This window comes from Choloepus didactylus, chromosome 21, assembly GCF_015220235.1.
Source record: "Choloepus didactylus isolate mChoDid1 chromosome 21, mChoDid1.pri, whole genome shotgun sequence".
NCBI classification, from domain to species: domain Eukaryota; kingdom Metazoa; phylum Chordata; class Mammalia; order Pilosa; family Megalonychidae; genus Choloepus; species Choloepus didactylus.
In genome coordinates, this window is record NC_051327.1 from 30,466,470 (window position 1) to 30,485,613 (window position 19,144).

The 19,144-nt window shown below is 45.9% G+C and overlaps 1 protein-coding gene across 1 annotated transcript in view; it reads right to left on the bottom strand.

Annotated features, from left to right (window-relative positions):
• Window positions 1-17,569, bottom strand: part of LOC119517074 (CREB binding protein) — a 179,598-nt gene extending 162,029 nt beyond the window's left edge. The window contains 1 exon segment of the mRNA XM_037813571.1: window positions 16,953-17,569. Within this exon segment, the coding sequence (XP_037669499.1) occupies window positions 16,953-17,037 (85 nt within the window). The 5' untranslated portion in view covers window positions 17,038-17,569.
• Window positions 17,570-19,144: the final 1,575 nt, after the last annotated feature.

Genomic DNA, 19,144 nt, shown 5'->3' on the forward strand with positions numbered 1-19,144 from the left:
TCTCGGGTTTGCTCTGGGCAGATTCACCTTCTGGGGTGATCCATGAGGCCTGAAGAAAAGTCACCTCCCAAGAGGACTGCAATCTAATTGAGGAAGACAAGCCATGGATACCAAGCAATGAACCTAAACTGATATAATTTAAACACATACATGTCACATCTAAAACAGACAAGTGGAGTAAGGGAGTGAACAGAATCAAGAAAGGTGGGAAAAAAAACAAAAGAGAGAGAGAGAGACAAACTCTGAACAGAATTTTAAAGGAAGAGGACACTGAGAAACAAGAATTCCAAGTAGGTAGGGACAGAAGGCAGCAAGCTAAGCAAGCTTAACAAACTGGCCATTTTATGGAGAGTTTCAAGAAAAAGAGCTCCAAAACGGCAGGATTCCTCTGCAGGTATGAGTTTTATAAAACAGGAGGGAAGCCACTAAGATGTTTTCAGTAAGAAATGGACTTCTTGGGGAAAATCATTTTTAAATGCCCATTTCAATCACCATTCAATCATGCAAAGCAGAGCATATGCCAGAAAAATAATAAAACCCAAGCCATATCCTCTAATATAAGTGCTGAGGGCTATAAGACAATCCAATTTATAAAACCCAAATTTATAGCTAAATTATGGGACAAATATTCACACTGCAGAAGAATCCATTCGGGGGGGGCTGTAGATGGGAAGTTGCCTAGTAAGTATGCTTAAATGTTTAAATATCATAAACTTACAGTTTGAAGTGAGGGAAAGGAAACCAAACTAGGCTTGCAGATGCAATCTCAATAACTTAAATGAAACTACAGTAACTTAGAAACTATAATGACAACTAGAAACTAGAATGCCAATCAGAGGAGAAATACCTGGTTTATAAAAATGCATCTTACACAATTGTTGAAGAATAAGTCTACCTAGAAAAAAAGAAAATCTATTTAGCATAATTTACTACTAAAATTTTAGCACTTTACTTTTTCGTCCCCAAACGCACTTCGTGGCTACTCTACATCAGGTATCAAGAAATCTTGCTTAAATGTTCTTCACTACCAAGCACTGCTGTATCACTGTGTCACTGTATCACTGACTGTATCACAGATGTCACAGGCACCCAAATTCCCCAAAAGATAGATGATTTTCAGGTTCTCCTTAAGAATCAAGAGAAATGTTATATTTTTGCCTCATTTGTCATATGAGCAAATGTAATCTGGTGTATTTACTAATGTTATAAAGAAAAATAGTAATAAAATTTCTTTTCATATAAGAAAGAAAGAAAGAAAGAGAGAGAGAGAAAGAAGGAGAAAGAAAGAAAAAGAGAAATCTTGCTTTCCTGAATGTTTGCTATTTACCTCCCACTTACAGAGCCCAGGACAGTCTTCATTTAAAGTTAAAGCTCTTTGTCATACTGGACCTAAATCTTCTGAGTCCTGGAAATGCAGACAGCCCCCTGTTTTCACCTGGTGCATGTAGAAGTGACAGGGAAGAGCCAAGACAATTTTAAGTGTCCTAAACGTGATCGTGTGCTGCCTCCCTCAGCAGTGACAGGGGAAGAAAAGCCTTCAGGGGCCCAAGGGTGAAACAGAAGGCAGCTGTCACGGCAGCCTGAGCACAAGTGACCCAGAGACCCCTATACTCTAATTGGATTATCTGGAGCAGGGGTAGCAGAAAGGAGTTCCTCTTTCCACCACCACAGCTGAGAGCAGCATCCTGACCCTGGTGAGGTGCGGTCAGCAGCTGCTCATCCACCTTGTAAACCAATAAGCTTTGGGGTGGGAGGTGGGGTGGAGAGAGAGGAGGTATCGTGCCAGCCCCAGATGTCTAGCCATGTCCCAAGCACAAGCCAGCAGGCACCAGAGCCCGGGTCCTTTGCCCTGGGTGCTTGGAGCCGTAACTAGCAAGCAGCAGCACCACGTTAGGAGAAAGGCAAAGGACTGCATCCTGGACAGGAAAGGAGACTAGGGGTGCCAGGGTCCCTCTACTGCACGTCAATGTACAGAAATGAGCGGGCTAGTTAGAGGAAAACCAAAAACAGGAGACAAACGCATAAAGTCCAAAAAGCACACCATAAAACTAGATAAATCAGGGGCAACTGAGAGGCACAAAATGACAGAGACTCACAGGCTGAAGAACAACCTGAGTGTTCATTAACCATACAATATTAATAAACAATATACATAAAACATCGAATGATGTCTATGCTGGCTGTAAGTGGGCTGCTTTTAAATCGACCAACCTACAAGCTCCTGGAGGACAATTTGATAATTCTATCAAAATCACAAACATGTATGCTTTTTAACCATTAACTCCATTTCTAGGAATTCGTTCTGTGGATACACTCGTACACAAACTTGTACAAAGCTACTCATTAAAGCATTGTTTGTGAACAGACAAGAGTGAAAACAACCTACTGTCCATCACTGGGGAGCAGATTCAATCAAACATGGATCATCTCATGTAAAAGAACACTAAGCAACTCTAAAAAAGATCATAAGGAACCTCTCCATATGCCTGGTAAACGCATGAAAAATGTGTACAGAATGCTACCTTGGCTAAGAAGGGAAAAAAAGACAACTCAAGTGTCCATCAACAGATGAACGGATAAACAAAATGCAGTATATATGTATGATGGAATATTATTCAGCAGTGAGAAGGAATGAAGTCCTGAAGCATGTGACAACATGGATGAACCTTGAGGACACTATGTTAAGTGAAATAAGTCAGACACAAAAGGACAAATATTGTATAATCTCACTCATATGAAATAATTATAATATGTAAACTCATAGACATAAACTATAGAATATAGGTTACCAGGAACTAGAATGAGGCTAAAGAATGGGGAGCAGTTGCTTAATATGTGCAGAATGTTTGACTAGAGTGAACTTAAAAGTTTGCAGTGCTGAAGGGTGTGTGAATGTGGTGGAAAGGAGTAGAGTTATGGATGCCACCAGAAGGAAAGCTGGAGGTGAAAACATGGGAATGTATAACACAGTGAATCTTGCGGTGGACTATGAATGTGATTAACTGTACAAATATAAAAAAGTTCTTTCATAAACTAGAACAAACGAACAACACTATTACAAGGAGTTAATAATAAAGGGGTATATGGGGGGAAATGTACTTATTCCAAACTACTGACTAGAGTCAAGAGTAATATTTTAACATTCTTTCATCAACAGTAACAAATATACTACACCAATACTATGGATCAACAATGGGAGAGGATAACGGGTATGGGAGGATTAAGGTTTGATTTTTTACTCTTATTTCTTTTCTGGAGTAATGAAAATGTTCTAAACCTGATCATGGGGACGTATGCACAACTATGTGATGCTACTGTGAGCCACTGATGGTATACTTTGGATGGTTAGTGTGGTATGTGAATATACCTTAATAAAATTGCAAAAAGCAAAAAAAAGGGGGGGGGGACAGGAAGGGACAGCAAGACTCTCCATCAGTATCTGCTAGAATATAAAGAAAGTCTGGAAGAAAGCACAAGAAACCATTCACGTAGTTACCTTGGCGACAGTGTGGATGGAAGGAGGGAGGCATCTCTACAGTTTTTTGTCCTTTTCTGATTTTTGAACCATGTGAGTGAACTACCTATTAAAGTAATTAAAGAAATTGATTTTTTTTTTTAAGTGAGTCCTAGGGTGTCCAGACCAAGGTGGTTTGCTTCAGCACCAGGTGCTCACACCTGGAAGGGTGCCAGCTGCTCCAGTTTCCAGTTGGAGGAGTGTGAGGATGAAATATGAAATGGATTCAATAGTAGTTTAAAATATTTTTAATGTTCAAATGAGCTCAAAATGACTTTAGAAAAGGACTTTTCAAAAGCAATATCCTTTTTAAAGAGAATGTGATAAATACATATAAATTTTGTACCAAACATAGTAAGTAAAAAGATAAATGTGGCTCACATGGAAAAATCTGACATTTCAAAATACTCAAAGAAACAGTTTGCTGTCAGGTCTTGTAGATTCCAACACTGAAGAATTCTCTAATAAAAAGATTCTGTTAACTGTGGAGCTGTGACAAAGGAAGAGGTGACTGGCCATCACACTCACACAAAATCGCATTTTCACATCTGAGTGTAGGACCTATACATTAATTTGCACTTTTTCCAAATAATTCTTGCTAGAAGGTTTTACACAACAGGAAATAACCAAAACTTCGCCCCTCACCATTTAACAGATTCTCCTAACCACAAATATTAAAGATGGATTAGATTTATTTGTTTTGAACTAGCCTTCCATTATAAAAATAATACATGTTCGCGGTTTAAAAAGACACACTTAGGAGAGTATGAAGTGAAAAGCAGAGAGCCCCACAAACCATCCCCAGTCCCTCACCACGACGATAAACAATATAGAGAAATTTCTTATGCACACATTAGCATAAATCTTTTTAGGCCTAAAAAAAGAAGCTAATTAAAAGTCTTGCTCTGCAACCTATCTTTTTTATTTAATGACTCTCAAACTTATCCTTCCTCCTAAGGACCCACTGCTCTCCCTTACCCAGATCTGCCACTGCAGAGGATATGCCTCCTTGGACGGGTCATACTTTAACCCTTTCTTTTCTGAAGAACTTTTAGGTCATTTTCAGTGTTTTGTAACATCTAGATAAATTAACTAAATTAATGAAAAGGTCTGGAGTTACCGTGAATATTCTGATAAGTCCTATCAAAAAAGATAAGAGACTGATTCTTACTTTATCCGCTTGGGATAGTAGGTTATTAAGCTACAGATGTATGTATAGCAACTAATAACGGGTAGGTAATAAACACCACAGGTTTTAAGAATCTTTTCCAGAAATTAGAAAACTATAAACAGAACTCTGGGGTGAACTGGTTGCACTACATGCATTTGGCAACACTAATACTGAATATCACGAACACTGATATTCTGAGATGACGTGAAATTAATTTTCTAAAAACTCCATTCCTTCCTACCTATAGTGAAAACACTAACATCATTTTGTGTCATTTATCTAAGAACAGCACCAAAACATTTTGCCATTAAAAAGGTTTTTACATCATGTTCAGTGGAAAAAGCAAGGAACACAAGGACAAATATTGTATGATACTCACTTACAAGAGATGATTAGAAATAGCAAATTCACAGAGACAATAAGCAGATTAGTGCAGAATGTTTAACTAGGTTGAACTTAAAAGTTTGGAAATGGACAGAAGTGATGGTAGCATGTTATTGTAAGAATAATCAACAGTGCTGAAGGGTGTGTGAATGTGACAGAAAAGGGTAGAGTCATGGATATCACCAGAAGGAAAGCTGGAGGTGAAAACATGGGAATGTATAACACGGTGAATCTTGCAGTGGACTATGAATGTGATTAACTGTACAAATATAAAAAAGTTCTTTCATAAACTACAACAAACGAACGACACTATTATAAGGAGTTAATAATAGAGCGGTATATGGAGGAAAATGTACCTAATGCAAACTACTGACTCGAGTTAACATAACAATAATATTTGAATATTCTTTCATCAATGGTAACAAACGTACTACACCAAAACTAGGGATCAACAGTGGGAGAAGATAAGGGGTATGGGAGGATTTAGGTTTGATTTTTTATTCTTATTTCTTTTCTGGAGTATTGAAAACGTTGTAAAACTGATCACGGGGATGTATGCACAACTATGTAATGATACTGTGAGCCACCAATGGTATACTTTGGATGGCTGGTATTGTGTGTGACTACATCACAACAAGACTGCATTAAAAAAAAAAAAAAGGCACCCCCCCCGCCCCCAGCCAAAAAAAAAGGTAAATTAGACATTACTAGGGAAAGGGGTGGGAGAGAAGACAGAAGTGAGGGAGGAATGTTTGGGGGATAAAAAGGTTTTTAGAATGAAGTTTTTCTTCAAATATTAATATTTCTGACAGCTCTATTTATCAGTCCAAAATGCACTTATAGTGAAAGAGCATGTCTAACATGCTACTTTGTATAAAAAGAGTAAAAAAGAAAATATACTTGTTTATATATACATAGAATATCTGTAGAAGGATACACTAGAAACTGCTAAAACTAGCAGCCTGTCGGGACAACTGGGTAAACTCAGAAAAACAGGCAAGATGGAGCACAAATATTCTTAAGTGCTCCTTGAATTTTGAATGTTACCACATTACACTAGTATTAAGTATTTAACCATGTTACCTATTCAGTTGAATAAACAAAAATCTTTAAAAAATAAAATCCTATTGTTCACACAAAATTTTCTTAACATTTTAAATAAGAACACTAATCAGATTTTTAAAAGCTGTTTTTCACAGGGCCCTTTTCCTCCCAAAATGGGGCTGGGGGAGAGGAGAATGTAGCTGTTAACTATACACCTTGGGAAAAGCTGAACTAGACTTCTGGAAAGCAAATTACAATAGCATCTCCCAATTACTCTGGAAATCATGGGTTTTTAAAATGTGTATTGTTTTTTACGCTCTACAGGGTGGCTGGACCCCCTCGACTGACACTCAAGGCTTGCCACACCATTAGCTACCATGCTGAGGACGCTTCAGCTGCCTCCCTGCAGGTGACCCTGACCCCCACCCAGCCCCTCCCTTCAGCTCAAGTCCTTCCTCAGAGGAATCTTCCTTGACCACCCAGGCTGTCGCTCAGTTTGAAATTATACAGGCGTTAGTGGGAATTAGTGGGACTGTTAAGACCTGAGTGCCCAGGCCACTAAGCCCCGAGTTCCACGAGGACAGGACGACTTCTGCCACCACACATCGGTGCACGTATGCAAGAACAACGAGCTGGAGGTTAGAGAGAAGCCCGGGCCCATTGACTTCCCAAGGCAGGACCACAGCACCAACTTCCACCCTCTCAGAAGCAGGACCACCCACCACCGAAATTCTGTAGGCCTCTGAACATAAAACAAAACTGATTTTTGCAAAAACTGTTATACCCGATATTCATGCTGTTCTCTAAGCCTAGAAAAGTACCCACCACCTACCATCTTCAGTTCATCCTTCAGGTCTCTGTGCTGACATCACTTCCCCAAGGAGCTGCGGAACAGCTCTGGTCCCTGTCCTGTGCTCCAATCACGTGCTGGCCCCTCCCCTCCAAGGTACTCAGCCACACCTGACTGTGGTTACCTGTTCCAGATCTGTCTTCCCCACCACCTCTCACGAAGGCAAGAGACTGGGCCTGTCGTATTCCCACGAGATCCCCAGGGTCCACGCCATAATGTAACAGATACTTTCTAAATGAGTGAATAATTCAGAATGGAGTCACCTAAAGACATGAAATCTTTTTGAAAAAGATGGTCCTTTTAAAACAACTTTGTCTTTAGGTCATTTCTCTTTTAAAGAAAACTCTAGACAAATTGGGTAAGTAAATGTACTGCCCAATTCAGGAGACACTAACATTTATATTTACATTCATTAAAGTTAATAAAATTAAAAGTTTAGTTCTTTAGTCCCACTAGTCACACCCCCGGAACTGCTATCCACGGGTGCTCCATCAGTGTGGAGTGCAGCGTAGAGCAGGGTCACTGAGGCAGGACGGCCCAGGAACGGCCGGACAGAGATCATCTGGAGAACACTGGCATTTCAAACCAAGTGCCCAAATCCCACTCTCTCACTGCCAGAAAGGAATCAGTTCTCCTTTAAACTTTCAGAGACTGAGAAAGTCATCAGTGATGGCTAAACAGCAAAATTTCATGATAATTCAAACGATTCCCAGAGAGACTTTCCAAGAGAAGTTCAACACTTGGCAGGCTGTGTGCTTCAACCAAAAACGATTACAAACAGCTCACCACCAATTTCAACGGTGGATAAATGTTCAAAATGATGCAGAAAACCCAGCAATATTTTGTGTTTCTCTATTTTCAATAAAGTTTATTTACTAAATTATGTAAATAAGATTTAAAGATAATCCACAAACTAGGGGGAAAATTCTGTCCAACACGACAATAAAAACAGTCACCAGGTTTAAAAATCTGTAGGAGAATGAAATAATAGTGCCCTCCAATGAAATAATTTCCTAGCCTAGTTTAGAATCTGTAGGAATAGAAAATTCTCACAACATTTACATCCTCAGCAAGCAAGCTCGCCCATTCCTTTCCAGATCAGCGGAAGCTGAACCTAAGTGGAAAGCAGAGTCCCACTGTTCTTTAGTTCAACCAATCTGACAGATTAAAAAATGGATGGTGATCCCAAAGCCACTTTCTTCCTTGACTCTATGTTCTAAAAAAAGAAATATTATTATAATTTCTCTGTACTCATTTTTCCTTCTTCTCTAAGTCCTTACTAAATCAAGCCCTTGTTCTGAAACAGTAACTAGAAAAAGTTCCATTTAATTAGTGTTCAATTTTCCAATAAAGGAAAAAACAGATTAATTTCAAACACAGAATGAGTAAAGTGAGTCAAACTATGACCCATTTTGTAGGACTCCTGAACCTCAGCTCTTAATTCATTCTTTGAACACACTAGTGCCTAGAGGCACTAGTCCCAGTGCTCGGAAGGGCGACAGGCAGGGCAGGGCTTGCCCTTCACTGAGGGAGAAGCTTCCATAGGTCTGGCGCTGGATCAGACCCTTCAACAACATTGTCCCGACCCTCGCCAGCCAGGAGGTAGGTGACTGAGACTCATTTCCACAGGACTAACAGTCTACTATCTCCCATGCAACTGAACACCAATGGCTATCTCAACCTGCTAAATGCCAGGCACCAGAGGAGCCCAAGAAACAAAAGCTAATCAAAATGAGGAGAAATGGAAAATTGTAGGGGAAAAAAGCCATTTCCCCTTTAGAGATGAGACACTCACCCACCCCCACTCACCTTTACCCACCCACCCCACCCCCCAAAATAAAACTCAAATAAGAGATCCATGGTCTGAGTCACAGGATTGACGAGCTGGGAGCTGGATTCAGCATCCACTCTCTGAGCTGAGGCCAGGGCTCCTTCCTTAGAACCTTGCTGCCCAGCCTCCTAATATAAAAAGCTCTGACATTTCCCTCAACTCTGAGTCATGGTTAGGAGATTCTACTTTTAATCAGGTGACAAATACTCAAAATATTTTAATCCAAAGGAATTGGGTCAAGCTCTTGTAGTCCAAAATTGTCAAAGCAAACCCTAATTACTTCATAGACTTCTGTGGCTCCTGAATGCTATCATTCAGTTTGTAATCAAATACCAAAACCCGCTCTATTGAAATACTGGACACGTCTTCTTGCAGGTCATCACAAAAAAAAGTAGCTTATTTTCCTTCCTCTTTCATTGGTTATTCTAACCACCAAGTTAAAACGTGTGTAGGTGGTACAGTTTGATAAGAAAACTCCAAACCATTTTATCAGGGAACAAGAGGAAGCTTTGCATTTAAAAAGAATTTGCTTTAAAACAGCATTGCATAACTCCATTAAACTGTTTCCTCTGCTTATAACATTATTTAAATTCAAAAAGTTGATTTAGGTGCAACTGTAAGAAACACCTACTGTTTACAGTATTACCCAGGTGTATTACAAAGACTGGCAGATTAAAGAGATTTCCAGTAGCAGACGGGATACCTAGAAATGGGAAAGTCAGATTTAATCAAGTGAATTTTTTTTCACCACTAGGCTTTACTATTCTTAGCGGCTGTTCAACTAAACATTCTTTTGATTAATGAAACTGAAACACGGGGGAAAATGTCACATGGGATGATATCCAAGTCCTTCTTAAGGATAAGGTTTAAAAAGAAAGGAATTCAACTTTTTTGACATGGAGCTCAGAAACAGTTTTGCTTCTCAAATTTAGAACCAGAAAACACCCTAAAGGAAGTTTTTCAAAGACAGCAACTGTCATTCTCTATATTGTCTAAGAATTAAAGAAAAAAAAAAAAAGCTGCTCCTGCTCCCCTCCAGTCCTTTGCATGCACCCTTCCCTGTGTCTAAGACGCCTGCCCCCAAACCTCTAGTGATGATGGCTCTTCAAGACAAAGCTCCAACAGCACCTGCCTGACTTGCTCCTACAGGAGCCTGCGCTGGGCCCTATCCTAGCATTTGTGTCAGGGAACTGCAGCCCCTCCCTCATATGAAGTCAAGCAGGCAAAAACCCCAGACATGTTACTGGTACAAAAGCTTCCATTTCTTCATCAGTAATGTGCTGAAATGTGAGGATTTTCCCAAAAGCTAAGCTTAAGAATGAATTGGCAAAGTGGGGCACCCCTTCCCCAGTCAGTTCAGGAGCTGTGGCCAGGCATGCCAGACCCGGGCCCATCAGCCCCATAAGGCATGGGGCGGTGTTTCAAGGAGGGATGCTCCAAGTGGGCTGAAAAGAACAGCATGCACAGCTGTGAAAAATCAGAGGGGAACGGTCAGGACTCTGAGGACTGAAGGGGCTGTCAGGACAACCAGAAGAGGGCAGAGGGCTGCGGGCCTGCAATGCCACCTGAGGGGACAAGCCTGCCCAGGTCATGCCCAAGGCACGGAAAACAAGCAGGCTCTCTCAACCTGTTTGCTCCTTGTGAGCCTTTTTGGGGCAGCGGGAGTGGCCAACGAGGCACAGAGCCCCCAAGCACGGAGGGCCCACTGCACTGCTCTAGATGGGTGCAAGCCCCTCTACAGGACCGCCCCAGCAGCTGCCTCAGGTGCTCCCCTCAACTCAGGCACCCAGCCAGGGTCTTCTGGACACAGGAATTTTCAGTAAACAGGAGGATTCTTGGATTGCCGTTTCTGACCTGCATTTTGACACTTTGCTGCATTTTTTTATACTTTTTTTCAAGTTTTGTCTAAGTCTTAAATTGTCAATATAGTTCTAAGCTACTCAAAGGCATCAGAATGCATTAAATGCTGCTATTACCTAATCAGTACCTAAAAGTGAATTACAAGATACACAGTAAAGAAATGTAATTACATATTCGTTTGCTGCTTAAACAGTCCACAAACTAGTCTTCAAAATTAGTATGAACTTTCGGAACACATTTAAAATTTTGTGGTCACCACATTCCAATAATAAAAATGCAACTGCAAATGGAGGCAAAAAAATCAATGTTATTGAATGCAGAATTCCTGGCTACATAACTGCAGAGTGGGCTACAATACAACAGATCTTTCTGCACACGGGCCTCCATGGATGAGCATGCCATGGCTACCAACAGTGGTTTGCGGAACAACAGACAAATAGACTAGCACTCCCACCTCAGCCCAATCACAAGCAACCCCACTCTCCTGGGTAACTACGGTGCCAGCTACCAGTCACTGAACACTTTCTCCAAACCAGGCATGGGCTAAGCACTTTTCACACATTATCTTACTCTGTCTTCATAACCACCCATTCAGGCAGGAATCGTTCTTATCGCTACTTGAGAGATGGGGAAACTGAGGCTCGGAAATGATATACCTCGACCAGGGTCACAATGCTAGCAAGGGGGCAACTTTGGCTGCAAACCCATGCTTTCAATCCCCACACCAACCCTGGTGAATCCCCAGCCTGTGCGACCATCACCAACAGCTCCCGGACACCTTGCGCAGGCCCCAAACATGCTCCAGCCGCGCAATGCTAAGGCCAGCCAGGCTGGTCCTCAGGTGAGCAAGTACCTGTGTGTGTGGTTTGTCTGCATCTCAACGGAACTCGGGAAAAGGGAAACAAAGAACAGACCCTAAGTTTATGGCAACCAGCTTAGAAGAAACTAAATGAGAACCTGGAAGGATAAATACTACACATTCACCCATTCCTTTGAGTACTTCCTGTGGGCTCCAGCACTGGGAACACGGCAGTGAAAACACTCTCACTGAGCTGCTCACTTGCTACAGTCACGGTAAGGTTAGGACTCCCAGGGCAGAAGATGGCAAACTGAGAGGGAGGGCCATGCAAAAGAACAAAAAAAGCATCTTAATTAAGTTAATTGGGTTTTTCCCCCAGCTAGAGACACACACGGTTAACCTTAACTGGTTTTAAATTAAGAAGTATGTAAAACTGTTAAAGAGGAATAAGAAAGACAGAGAAAGAGGCTCCTAAGCTTTGAAGTGTTAGCCAACTCTGCTGTGCTCGCCAAGTGGGCCGCTGCTGCAAATTCCCTCCTTCAGGGTCTCTGTCCTGCCCAGCACCTGGCAGGTGCCTGTCACCTGTCTGTGGCCCTTCCACTGCTCACACCCTTTAAGCCTGCGGAGGCGGCCCAAACAGGGCAACTCTGGCAGCCTGCTGCACCCACGGGACCTCAGGGGTCGGCAAACCAGGGACTAAGTTTGACTGGCTCGCTGCCACACCCATACATTTATATATTGCCTATGGCTGCTTCCGTACCAGAAACCAGACGGCAGCAGAGTCAAAAAGAATGTACTCAACAGCCCTTTACAGAAAAAAAATGGGCCAGGCCTCTTTACACAGAAAGAGGGTCCTAGGGTCAGCGAGTTTGGCAACGGGTTTAACTTGCAGCCCTCCAGGGGGATTCAGTGCTCACCAGCACAGCATGGCTCCAAGAAAGCCTGCAATAAGATTCCTAGGCTGTTCCCAACCTCATTTGGCCAAGAAACCTTTATTTTTAAAGAAACACCTCTTAGCAGGTCCTCTAGTTTCTTAGGAGATACTCAGAGAAGTGCTGTGCTGGACTGAGTAAAAAAAAAAAAAAAAAAAAGAGATGGTGCCCTGACTAATGTGACCTCGAGACCTAATCTGGCTTAAAAGCAACCTCTCCTCATCTCTAAAAATTCACAATAAGGCACATTTCCTCTTAACAAGGGTAGGGGTACCTGGACAAAAACATGTTTATTTCATTTTCAAATACATTAAGTAAAAATACAAAGTTAGCACTTAACACTACGACTCAGACCCCAGGTACGGCATGAAGCCATGGAGCCCACACCAAGACCACTCAGGTGGAAGGTGGAGCCCAGGCCGAGACCACTCAGGTGGAAAGTAGAGCCCATGCCAAGACACACTCTAGGTACAGCCTGGCAACCTGTGGAATTGCACAGTTTGTCACACAATGGCACAACCTGTAAAAACACAGGATGACAATTTGTCTAAGCATTAATTTCAACTGTAGGATTAGACCTCAGTCCCTTTAGAAGTCATTTTCAATTATGTTTAAGAATTACAAAATCAAAATGAAATGTTAAACAATTAGTGATTCTCAACCTTTTTTATCTCTCACTAAGGCTGATTCATACTTACCTGCCATCACACCTCTCAGTTATTCAGAAGTCCCCCATCTCTATACTAAGTAAAAAGCAAGGCAAAATCTGTGAAACCACAGCTTTAGAAGTCTCTAAGAAAACTATTTCCTATTTAATGAGAAGTCAGTGATGAGATAAAGTAAGCTGACCACTTCTCAGTTATCCAATACCATACAGGACCAGGAGCCTAAGCGCTACCCATGAATACTCGGCTGTCACACCAGAGGGAACGAGGGACCCCCGAGCTGCCCCTGCGGCAGGAGAACACCCCACCAGCGGACGGTTACAAACTTTCAGCGCGGGATGCACTTCACTTGCCAGTCACACTACTGAAACCTGACAAGTACTACAGTCTCCTGGGTCAGCTATTCAACCAAATTCAAGGTTTGCAAACGTGGATTTACAAACAAATGTCTAGAATGGTTGATTTTGACCCTCTGTTTGTTACTGTGGGCAGAACACCTCTCTCCATTCTGCTTCCTCAGCTACAAAATGGCAACGAAAGTCCCTTCTCTTCCCACCTCATAGGGTGTTGCAAGCCTCAAAATGAGGTGCACTCCAATTTGTATAGCACTGCCCGGGCTGACAGAGCATCGATCTGGTCTACAGTATTTTGGTTGGTGACTGTATTCACCATACGCTTTCTTCAAATAAGCTTCTCTGCTGCCTTTAAAAGGATTCACATGTGATCACAACTTTCTAGGGACACATTTACAGCACAGGCTGAAATAAACCTATTTTCAATTTTCAGAATGCACATTAAAAACCTTTTTTTTCATAACCAGTCTATTTGTTATATGTAAATTTGGCCTAATAAAGCTGACCCACAGAAAGCGTCTACTGACAGCCTGGATATTCATCCCTCCTGCACTTTCTAATCACCACGTCCACTGGTGAATTTGGACATATTAAATAACGAAGTTCCCAAAACACACAAGCTACACACTAGTAACACAAAGTCCCCACTTCTTACACAGGGTGTCAAGGAAAGGAAGACTACACGTGTGAGAACGTGCTTACACCTCCAAGGTAAGGCAAGAAAATGTGACTTCAACAACATCTGAGGCCATCAAGTCCTGTGGCCACTCCGGAGCTCGTGTTTTACTGGGGTGAAGAGTGCTGTCTCTTCTCCTCCCTCTGGCTATCCCCTTTCAGGGCACGCTCTCCTGAGAAGCCCTCACAGCCCTCCTCAGCCTCCAGCAGCTCCCCCTGGGCCGCGGTGGTCATGGCACTGACCCACACTGAGCTGCTGCCTGGCATCACAAGAGTGTTTCAGGCAAGCTCCCTGTGGGCAGTACCTGGGCTGGGAAGCCCCCCAAGGTCAGGGGCACTGTTCTCTCTGACCCCTGCCACCCCCACCCCAAATACTTCAGACAGACACCAATGCTCCCCGGGCCAGCCCCCACAGACTGGTATGTGAGGCAACGGTCCTAGCCCCTCACTTCTTCCCTTCTCCCCCCACCCTCCTCTTCCAACCCCTCACCTCTTCCTAGGCTGAGCCCCTCCCTCAAAGGTATTATACCTTGCTCCACCTGGCCCAGTTTTCTCCTGGAACCCTCAAGGACACATCCCCTCAGGGAAACAAGGTGGAGTGTCTCAAGAATGCTATTCCCATGTATCTCCCCAGTTTTCCACCCCTCAAATAAGTCCTTCAATCCTCTGAACGCCTTTAGTGAAAACACTTCGGTCATTTATTAGTGTAACATCCATCTCTGTCCATCTCATTCCTCAATGTCTAGACAAAGTTGGCTCAAGTTTAATGTGCTTCCCAATGATCCTTCCTGGGCCCCCACACTGACAGAGCCTTTCGCTCTAGTGTGTTGAGGATGAACATCCAACCAACTTATGTATGACTGTGAATTTTATTATCGGCATAATTCAAACCGGAACCCATTAGAAACTAACTTTTTTATTCAACAACTGGAAAAGTAAACGGGGCCCCTGTTTTTTCCTTATGAGGGTCTAAAGACGGTAGGCAAGAAAAAGTGGTTAAGAGTGGAAAATCCTTTCTGTTAAACTTTGTAGCCCTTAACAGCATATTAAGTCAGTATCTGGCTGTCCAATAATAGAACTATCCCAAAAAGCCATTCTTTGGGGTCCACCTTGGAGACAGCTGGATGGAGACAATAGGAACCACCTCTTTTGTTAGGTGTCATGTTACTAATTTGTCCACCTTTGTAAAACAAAACCTACAGTAACCTCAATCAACCAAACAAAGCTTCATAGCCATTCAAAAGTTACCGGGTTTCAGAAGAAAGCTGCACCGATAATGGTTCTTAGTAATATCTGCATTTTATGATTAAAGACTTCTCACTCAAACATGACAGGATTAAATGAAAGAAAGGGATCTACTTTACAGTTAACGGGGCATTTAAATCATGGCTGTCTCCACATTTCTCACTTCAGATAAGTGATTCCTCACTTGAAAGACCTTTACAAAATTAAAGTCAAACACAACTCTTTATCAATTTAAAAATGAAGAGTATTATTGGTAACTTTTATTTACTATGAGACTCATTTTCTCCTCTCCAATGTTTAACAAAAATTTCACTAGACAAGAACCTACTTATGACTGATTTCTAATAAAATCTTTTCTCTCATTTCTACATTAACTAATATTTCATGCCACTTTTCATAACTAGACTCCAGAGATTGTATTAAAACCGAATCCACAAAACTCCTGTTGTTTCCACAGTAGAAACAGATTTTTTGTATCCACAAAGGATCAGTCAGAGAAATATTTCCACTAGTTGCACAGCTATGTCTACTGCAAATCTGAAGACACTGCAGCAACAAATATAATTCAATTTGGACTCATTCATTATAAACTGATTTACAGATGCTGCTACAGCAAGAGAGCACTGGAGAAATGCAAGCTGCACTGAAGAATAAACTCGTTCACAGAGACACCCGAGTTTTTACTACATTAGAAAGCTCTAAAAGAGGAAATACAACTAGTCCATAATATTACAATGAGCCAGAACAGGAGAGCTCCGACTTATTAAATGAACAGAAAACCAAAATACTCTTCTCAGGCAACTGATACAATTACCTTAAAAAGTTTTCACCGAAGCTGCTTCATAAGGAAAAAAAAATAGTAACTGATGCAGTGCTCTGCTAAAATTCTTTGAAAAACGTTCATTTCTACATTCCTTAACATGATTCTTTGCACAGCTACATCGTAAAAGCAATACAAGCTCAAATGGAGACTGCTGCTCAAACGAAGCTGCTACAGAACTTTCTTCTGAAATTATACATGGAAAAGTCAACACGCCACAGCAACTGTTAGGGTATCTTGCCAACCAAGTTGGGGGTTTGAAAAATGGAACGACTATTCTACATTGTTTCTCCGAAGGAACACATTCCAACTTTTCAGTCCTAACTCGCAAGCCGCTGTGTTCTGATCGCAGCGTTACCAATTCAGAAAAACCCAGCAAGTCACCTTCCGCCTGCGATCTCTCCTCTCCCCAACCCTGCAACGCACCCTCCTCTGTCACTCCTCCAGGAGTCCCGCGTGTGGGGACACACGGCCGCGGACGAGCGCGTGGGGCACTGGCAAACAAAGTAAACACCCTCGGCTTTACTCTTCTCCCTCGAAGTCCCGCTGGCGGAGGGGACTCACCGACCGCGGGGAGCCCCAGCGCCCGCGGGCAAGTGCCGCCCGCTCGGGCCGGGTGACAGGCTTCCCACCAACTTCCACCTCGGGCCGAGGGGCAGGGCCGCGCGGGCCGGCGCTGGGCCGGGGCGGCCCTCGGGCCTCGCACGCCCACTCCGGAGTCGCCTCCCGCCGAGACCCCGAAGTCGGGTGGGGCAAAGGGGGTGACAGTCCCTCCCAAGGGCCCCTCGAGTGCGCGGCCCCCTCCTCACCTGTGCTGTCATTCGCCGAGAATCCGGGCGAGCTGAGTTTGGCTCGTTTGGGGTTGGGCGGTCCGTCCAGCAAGTTCTCGGCCATTTTCACCTGCTCCCGAAAACAGCCCCGAGCGAGGGCGGCGGGGCCGCCGTGGGCTCCGGGGCGGGGGTCGGCGCCGGCCGCGGCCGGCTGCGAGGGGAGAGGAGCGAGCGCGAGCCGCGAGCGCGGAGGGAGGGAGGGCGCAGGGCCGGGTGGGGGAGGCGGCGGCCAAATCTCAGCCACAGCAACAGCGCCCCGCAGCGCTCACCGCCCGCCCCCGGCCGCCGCCGCCGCCGGCCGCGGCCCCCTCATCCCCTGCCCGCCTCCCGAGCGCGACACTCCGCGGCGGGGGCGCCTCGGCGGCCCGGCCGCCCCCCCGGGCCCGGCTGGCAGCGACGGCGCCCGGGCCGGGCGGCTCAGGCAGTCCCCGGGAACATGGTGCCGCCGCCGCCTTCGCGCCCCCCCCGCGCCCCACTTAATTAATTCGCTCGCGGCCCGACGAGGAGGGGGCTCCGGGGTCCGCTCCCCGCCCGCGGCCCGCCGCCGCCGTGAGGAAAAACAATGCGCCAAGCGGAGCCGCCGCCGCCGCCGCCGCGGCCCCCCCACCCCCCGTTCCGCCGCCGCCGCCGCCGCTGCCGCCGCCGCCGCCGCCGCCGCCGCCGCGGCTCCGGGAGGCCGAGCCGAGAGGCGAGCGGGGCCGCTGGAGCGGGCGCCGAGGGCCGGGCGGAACGGGCCGGCCGGGCGGAGCGGGGTGCGCGGGCGGTTGTGGGGCCCGGGACCGGCGGGGCCGAGTAGATCGCGCTCGAAGCCCCGGTCGGGTCCGCGACAAGATGGCGGCTGTTGATTCCTCAATTAAAAAAAAAAGAAAGTTTTTTTTCTTCTCTTTCCAGAGCCTGAGCGGGGAGGGGGAGGGGGCGGGGCACGCCGGTGCGTCACCCCCCCGCGGCGTCACCACGCACGGCCCCCGCCCCGCCCCCTCCACCTGCGCCGGCCGCGGCGGAAAGAGCCGAGCGCGCCCGGGCGGAAAGGGCCGAAGGCGCGGGCGCCCTGCGCGGGGCTGCCGGGCGGCGGGGCGGGGGCCGGGCCTGCGGACGACCGGCCGAGCCGCCACTTTTGTTCTGGCGGCCGCTTGGCGGCCTCGCCCCGGGCCGCGCAGCCCCGAGTGGCGGAGTCCGCGCCGGGCCCGGCTCGCGCCTGCCCCGCTGGGGGCAACTGTGCCTCTCCCCGCAACGCTCCCCTTGGCCACGTCGGGCGGGGAGGGCCGGGGCCGCCTGCCAGCGAGGTGTGGCGGCGCTGGCTGCCCCGGAGCGCCTCGTGTGCAGAGGAGGAGACTGAGGCAGGGGCGGGGGCCGAGGATCTTATCCCGGGAAGGCAGCAAGTGGCGGGGCCGGGGGAGGGGGCCGGGGCGCCACCCCCACCTGCACGTGGAGCGGCCCGCGCGCTCCCTCGGCCCCGACCCACCCCCTGTCCCCCCCGCAGGTGCTCCAGACCAGGCGTGGGGGCCCGGGGGGGCCGGCACGCGTCGCCACGGCCCGCGGGACGGTCCCGCAAAACCCTCAGTTGTGCACATCTCGGTTGGTTACTTGCCCGCGCTGCATCCTGAAATCTTTATCTTAAAAGTATCATCAGCTCCCCTGTTTCCTAACCCAGAAACCTGTGAGTCAGTGCGGGCTCCTCGCTCTCTCTCCACCCGCGACGCCGTCAGTGTCCCCACGTCCTTACCTGGGGAGACGGACCCCCTCCCCATCCCGCTGCCCCATTCCGTCCTGCATCACCTCGGCCTGGGTGGCCGCGGTGACAGCTCTCCACTCAGTGCTTCCTGCGCTCACATCTCTCCCCACGCCAGTTAACCCTAGCACCGGACTCAACTTCCTGAAAAAAAAGAAATCTGATCAAAGCAAATGCACACCCAAAGAGTGATTGTCTTTGAGTGTTGCGATGGTGACCTTTCTACTTCTTTTTCTGTTTATCTGTATTGTCCAAAACCTTGTACTGTCCCTTCCACTTCCTGGTCCACGCTTTGCCATCACAGCCCGCGTCCCTCTCAAGCCTCTAGAAAGGCCTCCTCCGGGTCTTTTATTCTTTCTAAAACGCTGTTTCCTGTGCTGAGAACACATACGAGGCAAACCAGTCAAATGTCACCTACTTCAGGAAGCCTTGCTAACTCTCT